The sequence below is a fragment of the Danio rerio genome, chromosome 25, assembly GCF_049306965.1.
Source record: "Danio rerio strain Tuebingen ecotype United States chromosome 25, GRCz12tu, whole genome shotgun sequence".
Classification (NCBI taxonomy): Eukaryota; Metazoa; Chordata; class Actinopteri; order Cypriniformes; family Danionidae; genus Danio; species Danio rerio.
In genome coordinates, this window is record NC_133200.1 from 32522204 (window position 1) to 32544462 (window position 22259).

General features: G+C 37.8%; 1 protein-coding gene across 2 annotated transcripts; it reads left to right on the forward strand.

Moving 5' to 3' along the window:
• Positions 1–720: 720 nt before the first annotated feature.
• Positions 721–21877, forward strand: api5 (apoptosis inhibitor 5). 2 transcript variants are annotated; one of them, NM_199540.2, is made up of 14 exons: positions 721–1041; positions 2479–2640; positions 2721–2814; positions 7758–7823; positions 7966–8117; positions 10215–10421; positions 14266–14370; positions 14573–14662; positions 14765–14943; positions 15836–15929; positions 17358–17414; positions 17496–17584; positions 17682–17824; positions 20804–21877. In NM_199540.2, the coding sequence occupies exons 1-14, from the start codon at positions 970–972 to the stop codon at positions 20881–20883; spliced, it is 1590 nt and encodes a 529-aa protein (NP_955834.2). In that variant the 5' UTR covers positions 721–969; the 3' UTR covers positions 20884–21877. The 2 variants fall into 2 exon arrangements, with proteins under 2 accessions (NP_955834.2, XP_073797833.1); XM_073941732.1 differs by having other exon boundaries at positions 778–1041; positions 2721–3054; positions 4268–7823; positions 20804–21703.
• Positions 21878–22259: the final 382 nt, after the last annotated feature.

The window sequence follows — 22259 nt, forward strand, 5'->3', positions numbered from 1 at the left end:
CCATGATCCCTCGCAGACGCGTTCACATTTTACCGGATCTGGTTGTTCATATTTGGCGATGTCCCGTATCGACGTTACACGTTCAGGCAAAAGATCCGATTAAAGGACGAATCATTTATCTGACTCTGAGTCGAAAAGAATCAATAGTTTTAAACACGGTGCACGGTGCACTTTCGGATTTAAACCTCAGCTGGATGTTTTCATTCACTTAGTGCTGTTTTACACACTGCATGGATGGCAATTTTCAAAAAAACAATAATGGGGCTCTTTAATATTCAAACAAGCATGGTGGCAGAACACAGTCCATGTCAGTGGTTTAAATTGCAGATTTCTCTGGATTTGATCATTCTTCTAAACATTTGGGATAATGTAAGTATAGCAATGATAATGAAGGTGTAGGTTATGTAGGCAGTTGTTAAATGCAGAGCTTCTCTATTAAAAACGAAAAGAAAAAACACCAGGTTTTTGCAAGTTCTGAAAAAGATGAAACCTCAGCCAGGTAAGGAAAAGTAATACAAATGTACTTCAAAAGTAATGTAACACCATTAATTAATCCATAAAAGGTGACTATATAATGCAATTAGCTACTTTTGGAGGGAGTAACTCGATATTATTATGCGTTACTTTTAAAAGTAACTTTCCACAACACGGTGACATTTCCTGGGCCTCAATTTTCATCGCCATTACACCCCCTGTACAGCAGATGACGCTATTATGTATTACCGCTGTCACTCGCGTCCCAGAAGCGCCGAAGAAACAAGCCTCCCGCCGCCGCACAGAGCAACATAGAGCTGGATATCTGCACGCGAGAGCTCCGTTTGCTTTCATAATAACATCTCACTTTGCGTCTGTGCTTTAATACCGTTACGCTTTAGAACACATTTCGAGCGGATACAGCGGAAGTATCCGACGAGAAGCCGCAAACCTGCCGATTTTCATTGAAAGCCCGCGGTGAAGTCGGACACGCTGATGGCGGCGACAGTGGAGGAGCTTTACCGTAACTATGGCATCCTCGCCGACGCCAAAGAGGATCTCAGCACGGTAAAGAGAGCATATTTTTTTACCGTATGTCCATGTAAAAATCATAGTTCATATATATATCAAGCCTGAGCGAGAATTGATTTATTCAGTGGCTATAGTACATCTAACGTTACGCGGCCTCCTCCGACGTATTAGCTTATTAGCCGCAATAGATACGTGGATTTTGAACAAAATAGACTAATTTGGCTAAAAGCAAGCCTTTGAGACAGATTTATATGCATTAAAAAATTCTATTTCTATCTGATGGAATACTACTATTAAATTGAAGGTTTACTAAAATGAAAGTGAACGCGTTTAGTGCAAGGCTAGCGCTATGCTGTTACCGTAATGTGTTCGTGAATATGAGTTTCCGCAACTCTGCGCACATTCATACTGATGAGGATAAGCTTGAATTGGGAAGGATGAGTGAATATAAAAATGGCTTTTCCCTTCTACTGGGAGCAGAACTATTTTTGTGTAATATGTATATTTAATTCTACATATTACACAACCTACATGACTACAATATCGGTCAAGTTATGCAGTTAATAAATGATTCATGTGTTACATTAAGCATTGGACGTATGCAGTGTGCATTGTTACACATCGCAATTAATATATAAAATTTTTTTAAAAATTAATATTAATCATTTGATTATAATTGTTAATATAAAAATGTATTGAAAATGAATGTATTTTTATTTTTTGTATTTATAAATAGGTAATATTATTAAAACACACAGTATATATACAGTGAGCATCGAAAGGAACCCCAGCTAAAAATGGTATTAATATGCATAAAGAAGCCAAGGAAAGATCTCCAAAAGGCATCAAATCACAGATTAGACGTTGTTATAATCTCAAAATACATAAAAAACAGTTAGATTTTATTTCCATCACTTACACTTTCAAAATAACAGGAAAAAAAAGTTTGGATATATATATATATATATATATATATATATATATATATATATATATATATATATATAAAATCAACATTACATTTTTCCTACAATTCTGTAGATGTAAAATAAAGGTTAATATTAGTAGGCTATTAATATTGTTCATCCTCAAATATATGGTAAAACAACACTAATTATATTAGGCCTATGTGTAGCTCTACTGTTGCTTAAAATGCTAAATTTTGTACAGTCTTTATGGTGGACTTGAACAGACTTTCAATTTGTCCTGTTTGTTAATTCACAGTAAAATTATGACATTAGAATATAACTATTTATAATTAAAGTTGATTAATAATGTTGTTTCTATATAAATAATAGAAGTAATAATTAATTCATGTTATTAATAATTTCAAACCTGTGTCCAGTTGTGCATAATTTGTCCAGTTTTGCACTACTAAAGTACATTTATTTAATTATGATTATTTATTGTTATTTAGTCCAGTTTTGTAGTGTATCATTAACTATATTTGTTTTGTTTATTTTTGTATTTCAGCACAAAGATGCATATCAGGTCATTCTGGATGGTGTCAAAGGAGGAGCGAAGGAGAAGCGGCTGGCTGCTCAGTTCATTCCCAAATTTTTCAGCAGTTTTCCAGAGTTGGCTGATGCAGCCATCAACGCACAGCTCGATCTGTGTGAGGATGAGGATGTTTCCGTGAGTATATCCTCATGTCTGGTATTTACATGTTGTCCGGAAAAGGAATCTCTGCATTATTACCACTTTTCTGATTTCAGATCCGAAGGCAGGCTATCAAAGAACTTCCTCGTTTCGCATCAGGAGAGAATCTACCCAGAGTTGCAGACATTCTCACACAGCTGTTGCAGACAGGTATTGTACAATGCTTTTAAATTGAGTTTTAAGGCATAGTTTTTCCCCAAAAATGAAAACACACTTCCAATCCTTTGAGATTCTTCTTAGTTAAACTTAAAAGAAGAAATCTAGAAGAATGTTGGTAACTGGTAGCTTTTGACAAACACTTTTTCAACATTTTTTAATACACATTGTTTAGTGTTAAACAAGGATAGATCAAGTGAGTAAAGGATATATGCCGAAGTATGCTAATACAGGGCTCGAAATTGCGACCATTTTGGTCGCATATGCGCCCGAAATTTTATCTATGCGACCTTAAAATATATTTGGGAGCATTTCTGCGAGTGCTTAAAATTGTTATGTGCGACCAGTTTTTACTGTAAAATTATCACCACATGCGCGGATTCGGGAGACATTCACGCAGAATGCATCTCTGCACTTGCAACGCAAAACGCAGTGCTCGGGAATGGTTTAAAACAGTTGTCATGTCAACTTGCTGCAGTAAACAAATCCAAGTCCGTAATGCGTGCCCCGCCTTCACGCTCTTCTTATTGGGCCACTGCTCTAGCACTGAACGCGAATGATTGGTTAATATCAGCTGTCAATCACTCAGTCAGCGCTTCTGGCTTGGGATGACAGAGAGAGAGCTGCTACCGCGAAAAATTGTAAAGCGCTGAAGAGGAGAATGAAGATAACACTGACAGATTTTGTTTTAGAAATCATGACATCTAAAGTTATAAATACTGAAACATCTTAGTAGTGATCATGTGCTGAATGTTAATCCACCATCTACACTTTTCCAAGAGTAGAAGACTTCCATTGGCTTCAAGTCCGCTATAAAAAGTCTGTGGGATGGAGTTTTCAGGTAACTGTTTGCCACATCTAGCACGAGAGCTTCTGTTTAATCCTTCATATAATCGCCAGATGCTGTCCGCCGTGCAAGGGGCAGCTATGTCAAATTGAACACCACGTACACTATCGCGAACGGGCTTGCATTGACTAAACTAATATCGCTACTCATAAAAATAAACCGGTATTGCTATTAACATGTATGCATATAATAAGCTACAATATGTGTCAAAAGCATTAGAGCAATATCAGACAGCACTTGTGAGAACAGCACAGTTATACCGTTAACAGATTCATTTAAGTGTGTGCAGGGCCGGTGAGCGCTCCGTGTATCTTTTGCTCACTCAGTTCTGTTATAAAAATCTATTTTCTTGTGATAACGCGATTTCGTTGAGACATATTTTCCTCACGCTTGCATTTATATATATATATATATAATTTTTTTGCTTGTTAGTTTGATTAGTGTTGATTTCAAATACAATAAATATGTTTGTATAAAACTTGTAGTAACGGTGCTCATAATTGGTGGGTGCGACTAAATTTTGGCTGATGCGCCTAAATTTTTAAAGTTAGGAGCACCGGTGCTACCAAGCAAAAAGGTTATTTTCGAGCCCTGTAATAGGACTTTTAATTTGCCAGTAACCTGGCTTAACCGCTTCCGGTAAACTGAATGCCATTTCAAAATCGGCTTGTTTAAGGTCTGATTTCTTTAAAAATTAGCGATCTCCACTGGCTGAGTGATATCTAATATAAAGTGGGTCTTAGATTGTACAAGAAGCAAGTCATTAAATTAAAATTTTCCCTGCCATGTCTTTATAACATGAGCATTTATTTTATCCCAGTATATTCAATAGAGCTTCTGCGCTAGCCTGCCGATTCTGACAGGTGTGTGCAAGTAAATGGCTTATTGTCTTGTTTTACGCTTGAGCAACTAAGGGTGCTTTCACACCTACACTTTTGTCTCGGAACGTGTCTCGTTTGCCCAGTTAGCGTGGTTCGTTTGGCATATGTGAACAGGGCAATCGCGCTCTGTTCCGCGCCAAAGTAATCGCTCTGAGATCGCTTAAATGAGGTGGTCTCGGCTCGATTGAAACGAACCCTGGAGCGGTTCGATTACATTGAGAAAGCGATCCGATCCGAGCGCGGTTATATCACAGTGTTTTATGGATATGTAATAGGCTTACGGCTATATGAAGAGAGAATTATGAGTAGGGCGGGAAGTTTTGCGAGTCTCCGGATGCCCGCAAACGAGTGATGATCTCCCGGTAATCTCGCGTCTCTCTCCCAGTCCTCAAATAGGCATCGTCGCGCACCCTTCTCACCCCTCCCCACCGTGTCTCTCCTCAGACACGTCACGCGCGCGCACCCTGTCAATCACCACCAAACCACCACCTCTCCTGACAGCTGAGCGGGACGCTGCAAAATAAACCCTGACACTGTGAGCAATGTAAGGAGAGTTTAATCGCACGTGACTTGTTTTAGCTTTTTTGGTCCGATTAGAAACTTTGCAGTGTGAAAGCGAACCGCTCCAAGAGCAAAGAGCAACAATGTAACAATTGTAATCTCTGTTTCGGAACAACTGAATCGATTCACAGGTGTGAAAGCACCCTTAATGAATGCCAAAGTCTGTTTAACTGATTGTCATTTAATGACATTACAACATCAATGCTGTAAACTGTAAAAAAAAAAAAATGCTGTTTTCCGTATAAAATGGAAAAAAACTCACAATAAAAGGTCACCGGAAGTTTATCAGTATGGAAACAACACTTGCTCGGCATATACCCTATTGACAGAATTTACCTAAAAGTAGAGCTGCACGATATTGGAAAAATCTAACATTTTGATATTTTTTGTTCTGTGATAAATATTGCGATGTGAATACAATTTCACTAGATATGTTGAATGATTATTTGGAAAGAAATGATCATTTTGATTGATAGGGATGATTTTGTTATGGAGTGTGTGGGCAATAAATATAATAAACAATCTAAAAGCATGGATAAATATCACGATGCATGGACTGTTCACGATACACAGTTTTCAGTTTTATTCATGTTATATTTTGTTTTTAAATACAAGCACCTAATCAAAGAAATTGCGATTTTTGGATGCATCAAATAGCAACTTTTTAAGCATTATGTTCTACTGCTTGGCTAGTGTCATGCTGTGTCCACACCAGACGCGGAACGCATGGATAAATCTCGCTATTCGTGCGTAAATTGCCGCATGAACATTTGAGTTTACTCGTTTCATTCGCGCATCAAACCCTGCTTCATTCGCGTGTCAAATTCACTTCAGAACAGACGCGGATTCGCGTGATGGGCAGGGCTTCTGTCTGCCTGGTGTCTCTAACTTTGTTGCTAAATGGCTAACATGGATTTTATGAAGAAAATAACAGTGTTTGTGTTTTATGAAGGCTGAAAAACAGTGTTGATACGTTTAGGACCTTGTCTTACTACACCCTTTCAGAGGTGCATCCAGCTCTGTGAGCTTATAAACTCCTCCAGAAACTGAACCTGGATGACGGAGGCTTTCAGCGGTGCTTCTGACTGAGCCAAGCCCAGTTTGATGACTTGTTGTCGGTGTCAGCTGGAAGATTTCCCCCGGGACACCATCAACAGGTTCTACGTCACGATCACGCCCCCACAAAAGCAAGCTTCTGATTGGTTAACGCGGCGCGAATGTCCGCTGAAGTTCAGATTTTCAAACTCGAGTGATTTGCGCGAAATCCACGTCAAATGCGCAAAACGCTCATATTCGCGCCACTCAATTCGCACCACGGCATTCGCGCAATTCGCGTCATTCACGCGTATCACACCATAGGATGTCTATTCGTGCGTTCGCATTGACTTAACATGTCAATTACTCGCACAACGCGTGTTCAGCGTCTGGTGTTGAACGCAGCATTAGAGATGGAGTTTTTACAGTGTGCAGTTGCAGTGGATCTTGGGTTCTGCTGTACCTTCACTGTCAGAGAAAGACTGTCCCAGTAAACTAACAAGCAGTGAATTGTGCCCAGATTGAGCCTCCCTCAACATACTATGCCACTCACTTGCATCTCACCTCCCTTACCATGGTATGCTACTCGTGCATGTGTTTCACAACAGATGTTGTCAGAAAAACATCTGTAGCCAACATCATAACCACTTAGAGTTTGAGACAGAATCATTGTCGTCTGCACAGCAATGCAATGTAAAAGTAATTAATTTTGATACTGCTATTTTCAACTTAGTCATTAAGTATGCACTAAGTAGTAAGTTTCAGTAGGCTAAAATCATGGTCACACAATTGCATTCTCTGCATTCAGTCGAAAGAGACAAAAAGCGGCTTTGCTGCACCCATGCATGTTGTAGTAAGTGCTGTGCAAAGAAAACCTGTTCATTTCAAGTCTGACAAAACTACTTCAAATTATTTAACAAAATAATCTATATGTAATTATTTCAAATAGGGCTAAATGATAAATTGCATGTGATTTCATGTGCGTTTATCTATAAAGCTGGCTCTGTAATCAGCTGTAAATCTCCACCACCTGTATTCAGATGGTGCAGTGTTTGCTACACAAAGCTGTTGTTCTCTAACAAACTCTCATCATGCAATAGTCAAATGGCAAAATAATCTTTCTGCATTTTGACAGCTGTTTTGTAGCTTCACTGTGAACTCTGGCCTTTTGTAGTAAATGTTGCCAATGTTAAACCTGTACAAAAAAACCACCTATAATTATGTTTTTACCAAAATTTATAGCTGCAGTTGTGTGTTTGAAATAAGTCCTTCTGTGAAATAATGTGGCTTCTTACATAAAGCATGGAACTTATTTCATGTTAGCGTTCTAAACAGAGACAAAGGCATTGCATCATCAGGAAAATTATTAGATGAACTTGGGAAAGCCAAATGTTGTCATGTTTATGCTAATTAATCCTGTTAAATGAAATGAAAGCAGTTTAGTCCTCTGTTTATCTTACACTATAAGGACTTCCAATAGACTGGAATTTTCTGGTTTTCTTCTGGGCAAATTTTTCATATTACAAAGCCTTTATGGTTTTCAACTAGTTGTTTCAGTTTTGGCCCAGATTTTTCTATTTCAATTCAATGCTGCATATCTTCATGTTTTCTAGACGATTCTGCTGAATTCAATCAAGTCAACACTGCTTTGATCTCCATATTCAAAATTGATGCTAAAGGTATCTGTTTTCTATCTCTTGTTTATTGTTTGAATATGATATCTGTAAATTATTTAGATAAGTTTTTTGTTTTTTTGTCTTTGGAGAAATGTTCTTAAGAACAAAATCTTAACTGAGACTCATTTGACCTCTGTTTCTGCAGGAACTTTGGGAGGTTTGTTTAGTCAGATTCTGCAGGGAGAGGATATTGTTCGAGAAAGAGCCATCAAGTTTCTTTCTACTAAGTTGAAAACAATGCCAGAAGACATAATGACAAAGGAGGTGGAGGATTACATCTTCGTTGAGACAAAAAAGGTATATGCACTGCATTTATATATATATGTGTGTTTATGTGTTTATATATATATATATATATATATATATATATATATATATATATATATATATATATATATATAATTTATATAAGGCTTGGGCGGTATAACGGTAATATGGTATACCGCAGGATCTAAAAATAGCAATTTAATAGGAGACAAGTAATAAATAATAAATATTATTTTTTTTAATGCCTACAAATGCATATGTGTGATTGTCATCACGGGACAGTGTGGATGAGAGGGGTGAGTTGAGGTGGCGAGTCGCACACCAAGTGACCTGCAGTTTGGCAGTATTTCCTGTTTCGACCGAACGAGAAGGAAGATGTGGTAAATACAAACTAGGGTTCTGCATTCCTGCTGCTGTACTGTGGGAGCCGACCAGATTTCTTGTGGTGCGGGAATAAATTTCCGAATAAAGCACAGGAGCGGTTGATTACTCTGGTGTAATTTGAAGGGGGCGGGTGTGCGGTCTAATGCTGTGTTTACACCAGACGCGGAAGGCGCAGATAAATCGCGCTATTCACACGTAAATAAGTGCTTTAACATTTGAGTTTACTCGCTTCATTCACGCGTCAACCCCCACTTCATTCGGGCGTGAAATCCGCTTCATTCGCGTGTCAAATTAACTTCAGAACAGACGCGGATTCACGTGATGGGCAGGGCTTCTGTCTGCCCGGTGACTGTGACTTCGTTGCTAAATGGCTAACATGGATTTTATTAAGAAAATAACATTGTTTATGTACTTTATGAAGGCTGAAAAACAGCGTCAATGCGTTTAGGACCGTGTCTGAGTCCACTACATGCTTTCAGAGGAGCATCCAGCTCGGTGAGCTCATAAACTCCTCCTGAAACTGAACCTGGATGACGGAGGCTTTCAGCGGTGCTTCTGACTGAGCCAAGCCCAGTTTGATGACTTGTTGTCGGTGTCGCCTGGAGGATTTCCCTCGGTACACCATCAACAGGTTCTACGTCACAATCACGCCCCCACAAGAGCAAGCTTCTGATTGGTTAACGCGGCGTGAATGTCCGCTGAAGTTCAGATTTTCGAACTAGAGAGATTCGCGCATCAAACGCGCAAACGCTCAATTTGCCTCGCGCGTTTGCATTGACTTAACATGTAAATCACTCGCGCTTGATGCGCGTTCCGCATCAGTAGTGCACGCAGCATAACAATATCGCTCCCGAGCGAGCACTTGTGCATGTGAATAAGAGAGAGCATGGTTTTGTGTGTTGCTTGGTACTGTTTCTGTGTGTGTGTTTGCGTGCATGCGTGTGTGAAAAAGAGAGAGCATCCTGCGCAGATCTCTAATATGAACAAGACAAACAGGTGACCGCAAACCTACAGTATTCAGTTTCTGAATGGTTTAGGCACAAGCCAACAGTTTGGTGACGCTGTCTGACCCTTAAGTATTTTTTATTTATTTTTTTTTTTTTTTGCACAGTAATACCGGATACCGAGGTAAAATAGGGAGGTTTGACGGTATCATAATTTGGATACCGCCAAGCCTAATATATATTTTTTATATCTTGCACACAAATGTTTAGAATGTTTATGAAGATATTCTTATTGCATTATATTCATATATTCCATAAACATATTAAGATGTTTTTGTTGAAGTTGTTGTCAGTTACTCAAAAGTGTCTATAATAAAGGGTTAAAAAAAAGTCAAATCCAGTTTAAAATGCATGTGCAAAGTTCTTAATGTACTCTTTGTATAATATAATTTCATATTTTTGAGAGGAAAACAATAGCATAATTAATAGAAATGTGTATGTATATATTAATATTTAACATTTTAATCGTTTAAACATTACTAATAATGAATTAGTCATCTTGCACCATATAATATCTATAATAATATCTGTAATCACTAACCTTGTCCTAAATAAAATATCAAGTGTCTTTGGATTAATATCAGTAATTAATTAAAAATTGAATAAACTGTTATGAGGTCACCTTTTATGAATTTGTTGTTGTTTTATGATTGTTATTTCTGCTTTGTGTTTGCACCCCCAGACTTTTTTTGCTTTGAATAATTCTCACACTTTAGCTATCGCTCACTCTTCCTCTCAGGTTCTAGAAGATGTGACGGGAGAAGAGTTTGTGTTGCTGATGCGTATCCTGTCTGGACTGAAGAGCATGCAGACTGTGAGTGGACGGCAGCAGCTGGTGGAGCTAGTGGTTGAGCAGGCCTTCCTGGAACAGGCCTTAAACCCCGCAGATACAGACAGCGTGGACCGGCTCCTGCAGTGCACACGCCAGGCTTTGCCACTCTTTTCTGTGAGTGAAACCACCGCAACGGTTACCTCAATCATGCTCAATCAAAATATTTTATTCTGTATTCTTTTTATATACTTTCCTTTACATCTGATGAAAGCTGAGATGTTTTATTTAGTTTTGAGAGTAGGCTTTTATTTTATGTTTTTTTATATTTTATCTGGACAGAAAAAAAGTATGTTATGTTAAAAAATGTTTTGGTTATATTATTTTCTTGTACAGGGCTCAGCATATAAAAATAGACCCCTCAAAAATCTCTCATTTAAATTCATATTTTCCATATGATGCTTTACAATATTAAATTTGTGCATATACATTAGGAAGTACTGAAATCTGGAGCTTATCTAACAAAATAACTTACAATGGTTCAAAAATTAGTAGCCCAAATTTATATGTTAGGGAAAACTATAAAATACAATTTTCAAAAAAATAACAATAATCAAAAGAAACCAAAAATATATGAAATGTTGTAATTTTTTTTTTTTTTTTTCAAATTTTTCATGAACTTAAATGTATTCTTTTATTTTCTAGATATGTTTGGTGACTAAAATATTATTGTAATTAATATATGTTTAATAAATCTGTTTTGTTCAAATGCACCAGTATATATTACCCATATTCACTGAGAAATGGACACAAAATATTCATTTTCAAAATGTGGTGTACAAGGGTTGTGCCGATCGAAGAATGTATCGTGTATCGACGATAGGCTAAGATATCGCTAAGACCTGAAACCTGTGACGATTTCAAAGGCGATATTTTGCTTGTTAGACATTAATGTAGACCTATTGCATATTTTAACAGCATTATTGAAGAAAATGAATACTATTATTATTTTAAACATCATCATCATTATTAATAAATTAACAACAAATAATATGACCGCTTCAGCTGTTCACATCAACATGACCTGACCGACACTTTCAACAAAAATGAATTATTTCGATCGCTCTCTCGCGCTCTCTCTCTGTCTCAGCAGCAGCAGTTGAAGCGCGAGCTGCACGTGAGGGCACAGCCACATCTCAAAGCAAATTAGTTTACAACTTTGTTGCCTAAAAATAATAGGCTAAATAGCCAGAACTGGATTTAATTAATGAACAAGTTAAATAAAACGATTTGTAAAAATAAAACAACTGAAGAAGAAAATGAAAATTCTAAAACCGGCTCAAATATTCAGGAATAAAACGTGTTGCGGTCGTTGATCATTTCAGACTCCTTTCTAATGCTGTGTTCACACCAGACGCGTCAAGCACGAGTGATTTACATGTCAAGTCAATGCAAATGCGTGAATAGACATCCTGTGGCGCGATACGCGCGAATGGTGCAGAGCGAATGACGCGAATTGCGCAGTGCAAATAGCGCGATACGTGCGAGGCGAATTAAGCGTTTGCGCGTTTGACGCGCTTAACAAGCGTTTTGCATGAATCTCTCGAGTTCGAAAATCAGAACTTCAGCGGACATTCACGCCGTGTTAACCAATCAGAAGCTTGCTCTTGTGGGGGCGTGATTGTGACGTAGAACCTGTTGATGGTGTCCCGGGGGAAATCCTCCAGGCGACACCGACAACAAGTCATCAAACTGGGCTCGGCTCAGTCAGAAGCACCGCTGAAAGCCTCCGACATCCAGGTTCAGTTTCTGGAGGAGTTTATGAGCTCACCGAGCTGGATGCTCCTCTGAAAGCATGTAGTGGACTCAGACACGGTCCTAAACGTATCGACGCTGTTTTTCAGCCTTCATAAAGTACATAAACACAGTTTTTTTCTTAATAAAATCCATGTTAGCCATTTAGCAACGAAGCTACAGTCACCGGGCAGACAGAAGCCCTGCCCATCACGCGAATCCTCGTCTGTTCTGAAGTTAATTTGACACGCGAATGAAGCGGATTTGACACCCGAATGAAGCAGATTTGACACCCGAATGAAGCAGATTTGACGCGTGAATGAAGCGGGGTTTATGAACACAGCATAACAGCACTGCTGCAAGATTCTCTCTTGCTTTCCCCAAAAAAGATATTTATCTTTTATATCCGATATTAATAGCCTATTTAAGTTTTAACAGGGCTTATAGACTATATTTTTTCAGTGAATGCATTGACTGCTCCTTCAAATACACGGAAAATATATACTTGACTTGTTTGGGTTTACTTCGATAGAATAATTAACACAGAAATGCGCCTTTTTCAGAAAATAACCTATTTATTTAATTTAAAATATGTAAGGCCTATATTTATTCTTAAAGGCTATTAAAATATATTTTATTTATTTAAACTAGCCTATATTAAATAAAATTACAATCTGTATTTTACCATTTGTTTTGGCATTAAAGAAATATTAAACAGATTGTTAACAACTTATCAAAGAACATTTTACTGAGCTCAGTGAAAAGTTTTAGGTCAAATAGGCTATTTAATATTACAGCAAAAAGCTATTGCCGACTCGCCGCAGCCATGTCTAAAATGAAACTTATCAGAAAGCAATAAAAAACACAGCCAATGCCAAGAGTAATAATTGTGTTAGATCTTAGCAAATACAAATGTGACACTGTTGATGGTTACTCTTGTGATGATTAGACCTGAAGCCACGCCACGCTCAACTGAACAAAAACATGGAAAACTTCACCGCACATTCATGTGAGGGCGGCAATCCTCCATCCGCCTCCCGTCTGAAAGAATCTTAGAGCATCCTTGTTTCTTCCGTGCTTGGATGAATATCATTTCATTAGCTATCCTATATTATATCCGTTTTGTAGCAGTCCAGCGGGCTTCGGATACCGGCATTAACCCGAAGTCACCATCAAATTCTGTCCCTCGTCCCTTGTTTGAAATAATTTGTGTCAGCGCCTATTTGGCTGTAAGAGCGCGGTGATTAGATATGGTTTAATATAATAATCAAATGTTATATATACATAAATGTAACACTGCCACGCCCCCATGCGATAGTATCGTGTATCGGCCATCTCACAGGGGGATGATATGACGATCTGAAAATTTCGTATATAGCCCAACACTATGGTGTACTCATATGCTGAGCACTGTATTTGTTGTTTTGATTCTGAATACTTAGATCTGCAAATAATTTGTCCATGTTTTTTACAAAATTATTTAAATATCTAGTCAGATGTGGTCAATTAATGCATAATATTTTATTTTCCAGTTATTTTCGGCTAGAGACATTTTTCTTTTAACTTTTGGCATGCTTGGATGAGTGAATGAATTGTAGGATAAACAGTGATGGCTTTTTAAAATACTGTTTTATCTGGAAAAAAAAGAAGAAAGTGTTGGAGTAATATATAATATATATATATATATATATATATATATATATATATATATATATATATATATATATATATATATATATATATATATATATATATATAATTTTTGTATTTGTTGTTTTTATTAAGGTTTTTGTTATTTTGATTCTGTATTCCGCGGCTTAATAATATCTCTTAATTCTAATGCGTCATCATATGTGGTCATTACAAAAATTATTATTATTATTTTTTATTATTTATTTATTTATTTTTTTTGAGAACTGAGATGTCTGAAAGGATTCTTAGTATCTGGAAAAAAATAAAGGCTTTTAATCAAGGTCCCAATATTTGTTTTAGATAATGAAAAGAATGCTAACTATATTACAGGGAAATATTTAACATTTCTTTTTTTATTATAAAGGTGTGATTATTTTCTACTTTTTCTTCAATGTTGTTTCTTTCTGGTTGCTGTGAACTTTTGTTGACCACAGACATTTTCTTTTTTGTTTTTGTGCATATTTTATTCCAAGAAAATGTTTCACCGGTAAGAGCACAAATCATAATTAAAGCCTTGTGTTCTTAAATTTCCCAGAAAAATGTGCATTCTACCCGATTCGTGACGTACTTCTGTGAATTTGTTCTGCCCAACCTCAGCCAGCTGACCAGCCCTGTGGCAGAACTGGACATCCAGCTAGAGGTTTGTACCATAAGCTGGAAGTAATGTATCAAAAAACATTTAAAGTACTTTAACAAAAAAAGAAAAATCGTCTTTTTTTTATCTAATCAATATCAGGAAGAGCGATATTGCCAAGCGTTCACAAATTATACTTTTTTTAACATTCAAAGAATGCTAAAATAAGCTAAAGATAATTGTTTAATTTATTTTTTTTGCTCTACAGGTACTGAAGCTATTAGCAGAGATGAGTCCGTATTGTGGCGACATGGACAAGCTGGAGGTCAATCTCAATATGCTGTTTGAGAAGCTCCTGGTAAAGACAAACATCAAACTTTTGACCTCACAGAGATATTTCGAAAGCTTTCTACTCGAGCCTATTCATCATCTAATGTTCTTTGTTGGCTGATGTCTTTAGGAGTTCATGCCCCTGCCGCCAGAAGAGGAGAATGGAGAGAACGCTGCGAATGAAGAGCCCAAACTGCAGTTCAGCTACGTGGAGTGTCTGCTCTTCAGTTTCCACCAGCTGGGGAAAAAACTACCCGACTTTCTCATCGACAAAGTCAGCGCAGAGAAGCTGAAGGACTTCAAGATCAGGTCCAATCTTACATTAATTGAAAAATACCATGTTTGTACAGAAAGCATTTACAATTGTATAATTACTAGGCAGGGGTTGAGTCGTTACACAAAAATATTTCTCATGGATAAGTCTATCAGTAGACTACAGCAAGTTTAATGAGTGTTTAACGACTCATTAATTAAAAGGATTGGTTCAAAACGGCTGATTTATTAAAGTGCACAAATGCTCTGTTTTAGTTTTGTTTGGAATTCGCAAAACAGGTGGAAAAAAAACAAATGGCTTGCTCGATATATACTTTAGGTTTTAGGAAACTGTTCAATGAAAACATCAGTAAATTTAAATTTTATGGCATTTTATGTCACTGCTCATATGTGAAGATTCGCAAACTTATTTTGAGAGGAGCATGTGATATAATTGACCGCAGCTGGTCTCTCATCTACAATCATTAGTTAGCCAATCAGATTAATCCAAACTCACTAGAAGTAGCCTAACAAAAAATTACTCCTGAATCTTCGTTTTTCGAAGAAACCCCCCATCCACCCCTTTTCCCCCTATTCTTCCTTTACCACGGGGAGCTCTCGAGAACTACCTGACCCTTACATGCTCAATCGACTAGGCGAGAGCCCTGGACTCGATTATCTCCAAGCTCAGGGTTTTCTCCCAGGAGGGCATGCCAAACCTGCTAATAGTATCAAGCAATATTGAGTGAAATCTTGGGAAAAAAATAAAAAATAATATACATGTAAATAAAATCAATTTTTACTGAGTGAGCAGAAGAACAGAAATGTTCTTTTTATTCTTATAAATAAACCAGTCATTTACTAAATGTGATGTTAGCTTACTTTGTTGATATAAATTGCAATTATAATCAATACTAAATGGCAGGTTATTATTTTATTTCCCCCACAGGTTACAGTACTTTGCTCGGGGTCTCCAGGTATATATTCGACAGCTGCGTGTTGCTCTGCAGGGCAAGACTGGAGATGCGTTGAAAACAGATGAGGTATGATTTAACTTTTTGCAAAGATCTATGTAAAGGTAATGCAAATCTTTCATATCCCAATTGAATTACCGTTTCCCCTGGTATAACGCCGTTACTGTTACTAATAACAATGTGTTAAAAAGTGTCATGTTGGGGGCGTTTACACAGTTTGTTGTTTTAGGGGTGTGTTGCTTCACATGAAAATTAGTTTCGGCTCTCCGCCCAATGTAACAAAGGGGCGGAGCCAAGAGCTCCCACGCTCTGTGTTTGCAACAGACAGGCTGACAGACAGAGAGAGAGAAGCTAAGCTAGAATCAGCATTCAGCCGTAAATGTACGAATCGGACACAGACCAAGCAGAGAGTACAAAATCATTTGTGTCTTTGTATAGTTTGTATTGTCTCTGTGTACAAGTGCCGAGCTTTTACACCGAGACTAATAACTACACACACTGAATTAACTTTGACTGAGGCACCGGATGCACTGCGACACGGCACACCAGACACTCTCAGTGGCGTGGCAGAAACATGAAGTGTCCCGAATTGTCGACCCATGCATTCCAGAACTCCAAACACAGGCCTCCACAAGGGCAAACACAACGATGACTTGAAGCTCCGCCGCGGAGAATATAGAATATTGATCTTGTGTTGAGCTCAATAAGCCTTTCATCTAAAAATAAAGCATGGTTGTTCCTTTAGTAATATCGCTTTGACTCACACGCTGAAAATGGCGGACGTGAAACGAGAAACAGGATATGATCGTGACTCGAGACTATCAATCAATATTAGAGGGCGGGGGGGGCGCTCTCCTACGTAAAGTTGCGGTTGGTCTGAAAACCGCTCCAATTGGTCCACCGTTTTTATGCTGTTAAATTGAAAAAAAAAAAAGGACCGTGTGTGTTTATCACCCCAATATGACGGTCTATGCACTATACTTGCACACATGTCTGTCCAAACAGCTTGAAAAGTAGATTTTTCACCATAGGTGCCCTTTAAGTCTTTTTTGTCGTCAATATATATATATATATATATATATATCCATACTTTACATATTCGGGGTCATACTTGCACTTCGACATATGTTGCAATAATTAAATGAAATTTCACATGTCAAACGGTAGGGTTGTCACACACGCAAATCAAAATGAAATCCGGTATAAGCACAATAAGTAAAAATATTTAACTTTTGTTGTATTTTTTTTTTTTGACCACACACTCCGCGACCCACTGAAAATGTTCCCGCGACCCACCAGTTGAGAATCACTGGTTTATATTTTTAAATTCCGCGCATCTCTAATAAATTCAGTGATATGTAAAAACCACCATTTGTGGGAATAAGTTCAGTGGTGATTTCACAATTCCACGTTGGAATTATTGCCAGCCATGACAGGATAAAAGATGTCGTTTGTATTTCAACACAACTTTTAATCACTTAATATTTCTCTTCACAGAACAAAATCAAAGTCGTGGCTTTGAAGATCACCAACAACATAAATGTTTTAATCAAGGTAACTTTCTGAAAGTTCATTTTCAATTTTATTTCGGATTTTGAACTTGCGTTCTTAATAGTTTTCTCTGATCTTCACCAGGATTTGTTTCATAATCCTCCATCCTACAAAAGCACAGTCACACTATCTTGGAAGCCAGTACAGAAAACCGAAGCAGCAGCAGCAATCGGGTACATCCTGCAATCAGCCTGACCATCTACATACAAACATCACCATGTTTACCCTGCTTTTTACCATTTTTATTGTTATCTCTGCATTCTCCTTCAGCCAGAAGAGGCGGTCTGGAGAGGACATTGGGGCGACAGCCACAACAAAGAAACATCCCACAAATTTGCCCAGGAGAGACGCCCGACAAATCTATAATCCACCCAGTGGCAAGTACAGCGCCAGCATCGGGAACTTCTCATATGGTGAATGTCTAATCAAATGTTCAGTAATACTTGATGAATTTACTTCTAAAGATCCACCAATTGACCAGCCAGTCATTTTTGTTTTGTTTTTAATAAGTTCATGCAAACTCAGAATTTACAAGGACTTTTATTTCAGTATGTTGACATACTTCCAACTGAAATGAAATATAGAGTGAGGGGCATGGTTTAGAAGATTGCTCTGCAGTTGTTATGAATGCCCTCAAGTTGATGTCAACAGAAAGACATTCAAATGTGAAAGCAAATGATCAGACTTTAAAGATTAACAGTTTTTTTCAGTGGATTAACATGCACTGTTCACCTTAAGAATCACGGTGTGCGTTAGCAAAATAAACAATGAATATTTTGATTTCACACAGACTTTAACACTGAAACTACAAGAATTCTAGAACAGCCACTGCAATCATTGTGACCAGTCATATAAGATTGTACCTAATGTAATTTACCAAAATGATTGACACACACACACACTCACACACACACACACACACACACACACACACATGTAGCCTACTGTACTGTCCTACTAACACATTAAGTATCACAAAGTGGAAATAACGTGCTGTTTTTCAATGACAGAAAAACACACCTTGGTAAATACTACACAACACACACAACACATACACACACTGTATTTTTGACGGCAGACACATGAAGTAAGAGAACATTTTTCTCTCGCTCGTGAACCACATCTGACAGATTATAACGACTTTAACACACACCTTTCAAAGTTTTGTGTCACAAAAACACTCCGTAATCCATTCAAAACACTATTGAAACCAACTTTAGGAGTGCAAATTACCGATTGTTACCGCTGAAACGGGAATTCTAAACATTCTACCGGAAGATGCTGGTCGCTATGGCGCCCTAAATGCAGCAGCCAAGAAAAAGGTCTATAGTGGCCCGTTTCCACTGAATGGTACGGTTCGGTTTGATACGCTTTTATGTCCGTTTCCACTGTCAAAAGGCGTACCGTACCATACCACTTTTTCTGCACTCTTTTAAAAGGGTACCAAACATGAGAAAGGGTACCAAAAGGTGGATCTAGACGTGTAGCTGAACGCTATTGATTTATAGAGTTACATCGTTTGCTTACGCAACAAGCCAGAATGAAAACAAAATACCCGCCATGTTTAAAATACACAGCAGAGAGATTACAGTGGAATTATATATACATATAATAACAAGCCATGGTCGATCCGGGCTCAAACAAACCTTGTCGTCGTTTTGATGAACAGCCACAAAGCCATGGAGTAGAGTAGAATCTACCCTGTGCCTCATAGTTTTTTTACGAGCCAGTCTGAAGTGCGAGCATTTTCGCTTTCTTGCTTGCGCTCGCCGCGCGTCTCTATCTGAAATAACAAACTTCTTGAGCTGATGATAATAACGTGCGCCTGATTATTGACATGCTTTTGAAACCCGATCCTGTCAGACACTGACAAATGCCGACTGCCTTGTTTTAATTTTTATCATCCCTTTTTGGACTAATATGAACTGGGAATGATGGAATGACTCTCTAACAGAGCTTACACGTGCTGCTGAAGACTACAGACACAGATGAGAGGTTTTCACTGACTGTAGGCTAAATGTTCTGTTGTTTTGAACCTGCTGTGTGTAGTTTTTCTGTAGTTGGTAACATATCAGAGACTTTAAGTGTCTGTATGTGTTCATATATGTTCATTTATTTATTTATAGCTATCATTGATCTGCAGTTATATGTATGTTCATAGAAAAGTTAGTATTAAACATTTATACAGAAGTATTTATTTGTGTAAAGCGTCTGTTTTGTGAGAAGTGCTTCTCATATGATATGTGAGCGACCCGTACAGCTTTATTGTAGACATTTCCTTGAGAAGAATAATGCGACTGAAACTGTCATACACCACGCCCACCAAAAGGTTTCCCTTGGTAGTGGAAAAGCAAGCCTAAAGCCTGATTTATACTTCTGCGTCAGGTGACCGGCGTAACCCACAGCGCATGCAACGTGCGTGGCTGTGCATTTATACTTCTGCGCGCTGTCTCTGTCGGTCTGCATTAACATTTCTGAAACGCTAGTTGGCAGTGGGGTGTAAATGTTCCTCTGTGTCGAGTTTCTTCGCTGCTTTTTTGCTTTTCCTGAACACTTCCGGGATGTACAAGTGGCTCAAACTCACTCATTTTGAGGCAGGAATCGGCGGACGTGCAACAACTTTAACTGTGAGGTAAACACAAAACAAAACTTTCCATCCGGAGCTCCTTCACGGTACTCCACACTTGTAAACAATCGCTCGCGCCATTCGCGCGGCTCTCGGTCCCGCCCAGACTCGTCAGCGCTACCAAGCCGACCAATCACAGAGTTTACGCTATGCGTCGTTGCGACGTGTAGTTACATTTTTTGAGAGGTGCACGTCAGTGACGGCCACGGCAAGGGCTATGCGTCAGCGCCGTAGCATACGCCGGCGTTTGACGCAGAAGTATAAATCAGCCTTAATAAAGGTGACCCGTACCGAACCGTACCGTACCAGTCAATGGAAACGAGCCATAGTACAGCACTTCAGCCACGCCGCTAGCGATCAAATATTTGTGTAAATTTGGCAAGTTGACACAACATGGAGGAGATTGATTGACAATGGTCTACAGCCAGTCAGGATGCAGAACACGATGCGCTGTAGAAAAAAAAGCATCGAAAAGTGAACCACGTTGAAGAAAACGATCACTGTATTGTTTACATCTGCGCACCAGTTACTAGACTGCTACCGAAAGTTTGTACCTCACTCGAGTCATGTAGCATTTTTATTATTTTGTTTTGTTCAGGTGTGCTTTCATGTAGCCTATTTTAAATCTTATTTTTATGTAAGAAATGTAATAATAATACGCCAGATTGCTCTTAAAACCAAAAATCAATCAGGCATGAAAAAAAATCAGGATGTGCATCACTAAATTACTGCATGTGTGTATAACTGATCTGATCTGTGCTCTCAGAACAACGAGGAGGCTTCAGGGGTGGAAGAGGAAGAGGTTTCGGAGGCAGAGGGAACAGAAGCCGAGGCCGGATTTATTAAGAGGACTGAATATGCTTCTATACTCATGCAAACACAACAATATCTCTCTGTTGACACTTTTCTCCTTCCCAGTCCAGACTGACCTCCATCCATTCGTTTGCTCATCTTTTTTTTTTTTGTTATCTTGGGTGTTTTTGGAAATCAGTTCAGTGCAGCATCTTGTCCTTAGTTGGCCGTTTGGTTACAAATGAGTGGCTTTGTGTTTTTATTTTTCTCAGTCATCTTTACGGATCAAAAGACTGCCAAGGTGTGTATCTTCTTTTCTTTTAAGGTTGTTTGTTTTGTATGGTGACCTGCATCCTTTGTATCTTTTTTAACTTTTTAATTTTTCAGCATTTTGTTGGATAAAAAATAATCACAGATTTGTAAGACGTAGAATTAATATTCTTCTGAATTTTATCAAACGTGTGCGAGTCAAATCTTACCTTTCATTCATTTTTTTTTTCAGGACATATATATTTAAGTTTGTATGACACCTATTATGCCCTGATGTATGTTTGTTAACTTGATTGTATTAAGTTAAAATATAGATCTCTTTTCCAAGATAAGTCAAATATTCCATGGTAATTGTCCCTTTAGAGTAGGATTGCCTTTTCAATCAGTTACAAAAAAAAAAAAAAAGAATCGAAGGAACCAGTTGTTTTCAAATGTTGCTTGCATAGATTTGAGTTCGCATTCGATTTCAAATGTTGTGCATGCTTAGTTTATAGGAGACATTTAAACGTTTTGATTTGACAAATCTGACACTTATGTATTACTGTTGTTGGTTTTCATTTCAAGATTTTTCACCCACATTAAAAATCTTTGCCTTTTTTCAAAATTGTCATTTGTTCATTCATGAGTAAAGTCACAAGCATTTTGTCTGATTTGAGGAAAAGAAGGAATTCTGTTTCTCTGCATTTACAATTGAATGTTTTGTTACTGAAACTTCCTGATGTCAAAGTTATTCATGACAAGATGACAATCGGCCAAAATAAAAAGATGTTTTCAGACATGTCTATATTTGTATTTAGGAAACACAATGTCACTGTTAAAAAAAGATTTGTGATTAACAAAATTTGTTATTTTCTTTACAAAAAAAAATCTTTAATTTTAAGTAATGCAAAAAAGCACAACACTACTTGGTAGAAATACACCACTAGATGGCCTTAAAGTCATAAAACTAGGAAAATGAGTTATTGAAATAATGTGTTCAATAGGAAAAAAATACTATGAAAGTCAACAGGTACAGGTTTCCAGCTTTCTCTTCTTTTGTGGAAAGAAGAAACTCTTTGGAAGTGAGCGGACAGTAAATTATGAAAGGATATTCATTTTAGAATAAAAGCTCCTGTATTCCCAAGCATAAGCTCATTTGTCTGCCATGATCTCATAACGTG

Excerpts from the sequence above, each read along its gene's own strand:
- api5 (NM_199540.2), top strand. The coding sequence starts at position 970 with ATGGCGGCGACAGTGGAGGAGCTTTACCGTAACTATGGCATCCTCGCC. Across the intron at positions 2,815-7,757 it reads CACACAGCTGTTGCAGACAG|ACGATTCTGCTGAATTCAAT; the intron begins GTATTGTACAAT and ends CATGTTTTCTAG. Across the intron at positions 15,930-17,357 it reads ATGCGTTGAAAACAGATGAG|AACAAAATCAAAGTCGTGGC; the intron begins GTATGATTTAAC and ends TTCTCTTCACAG.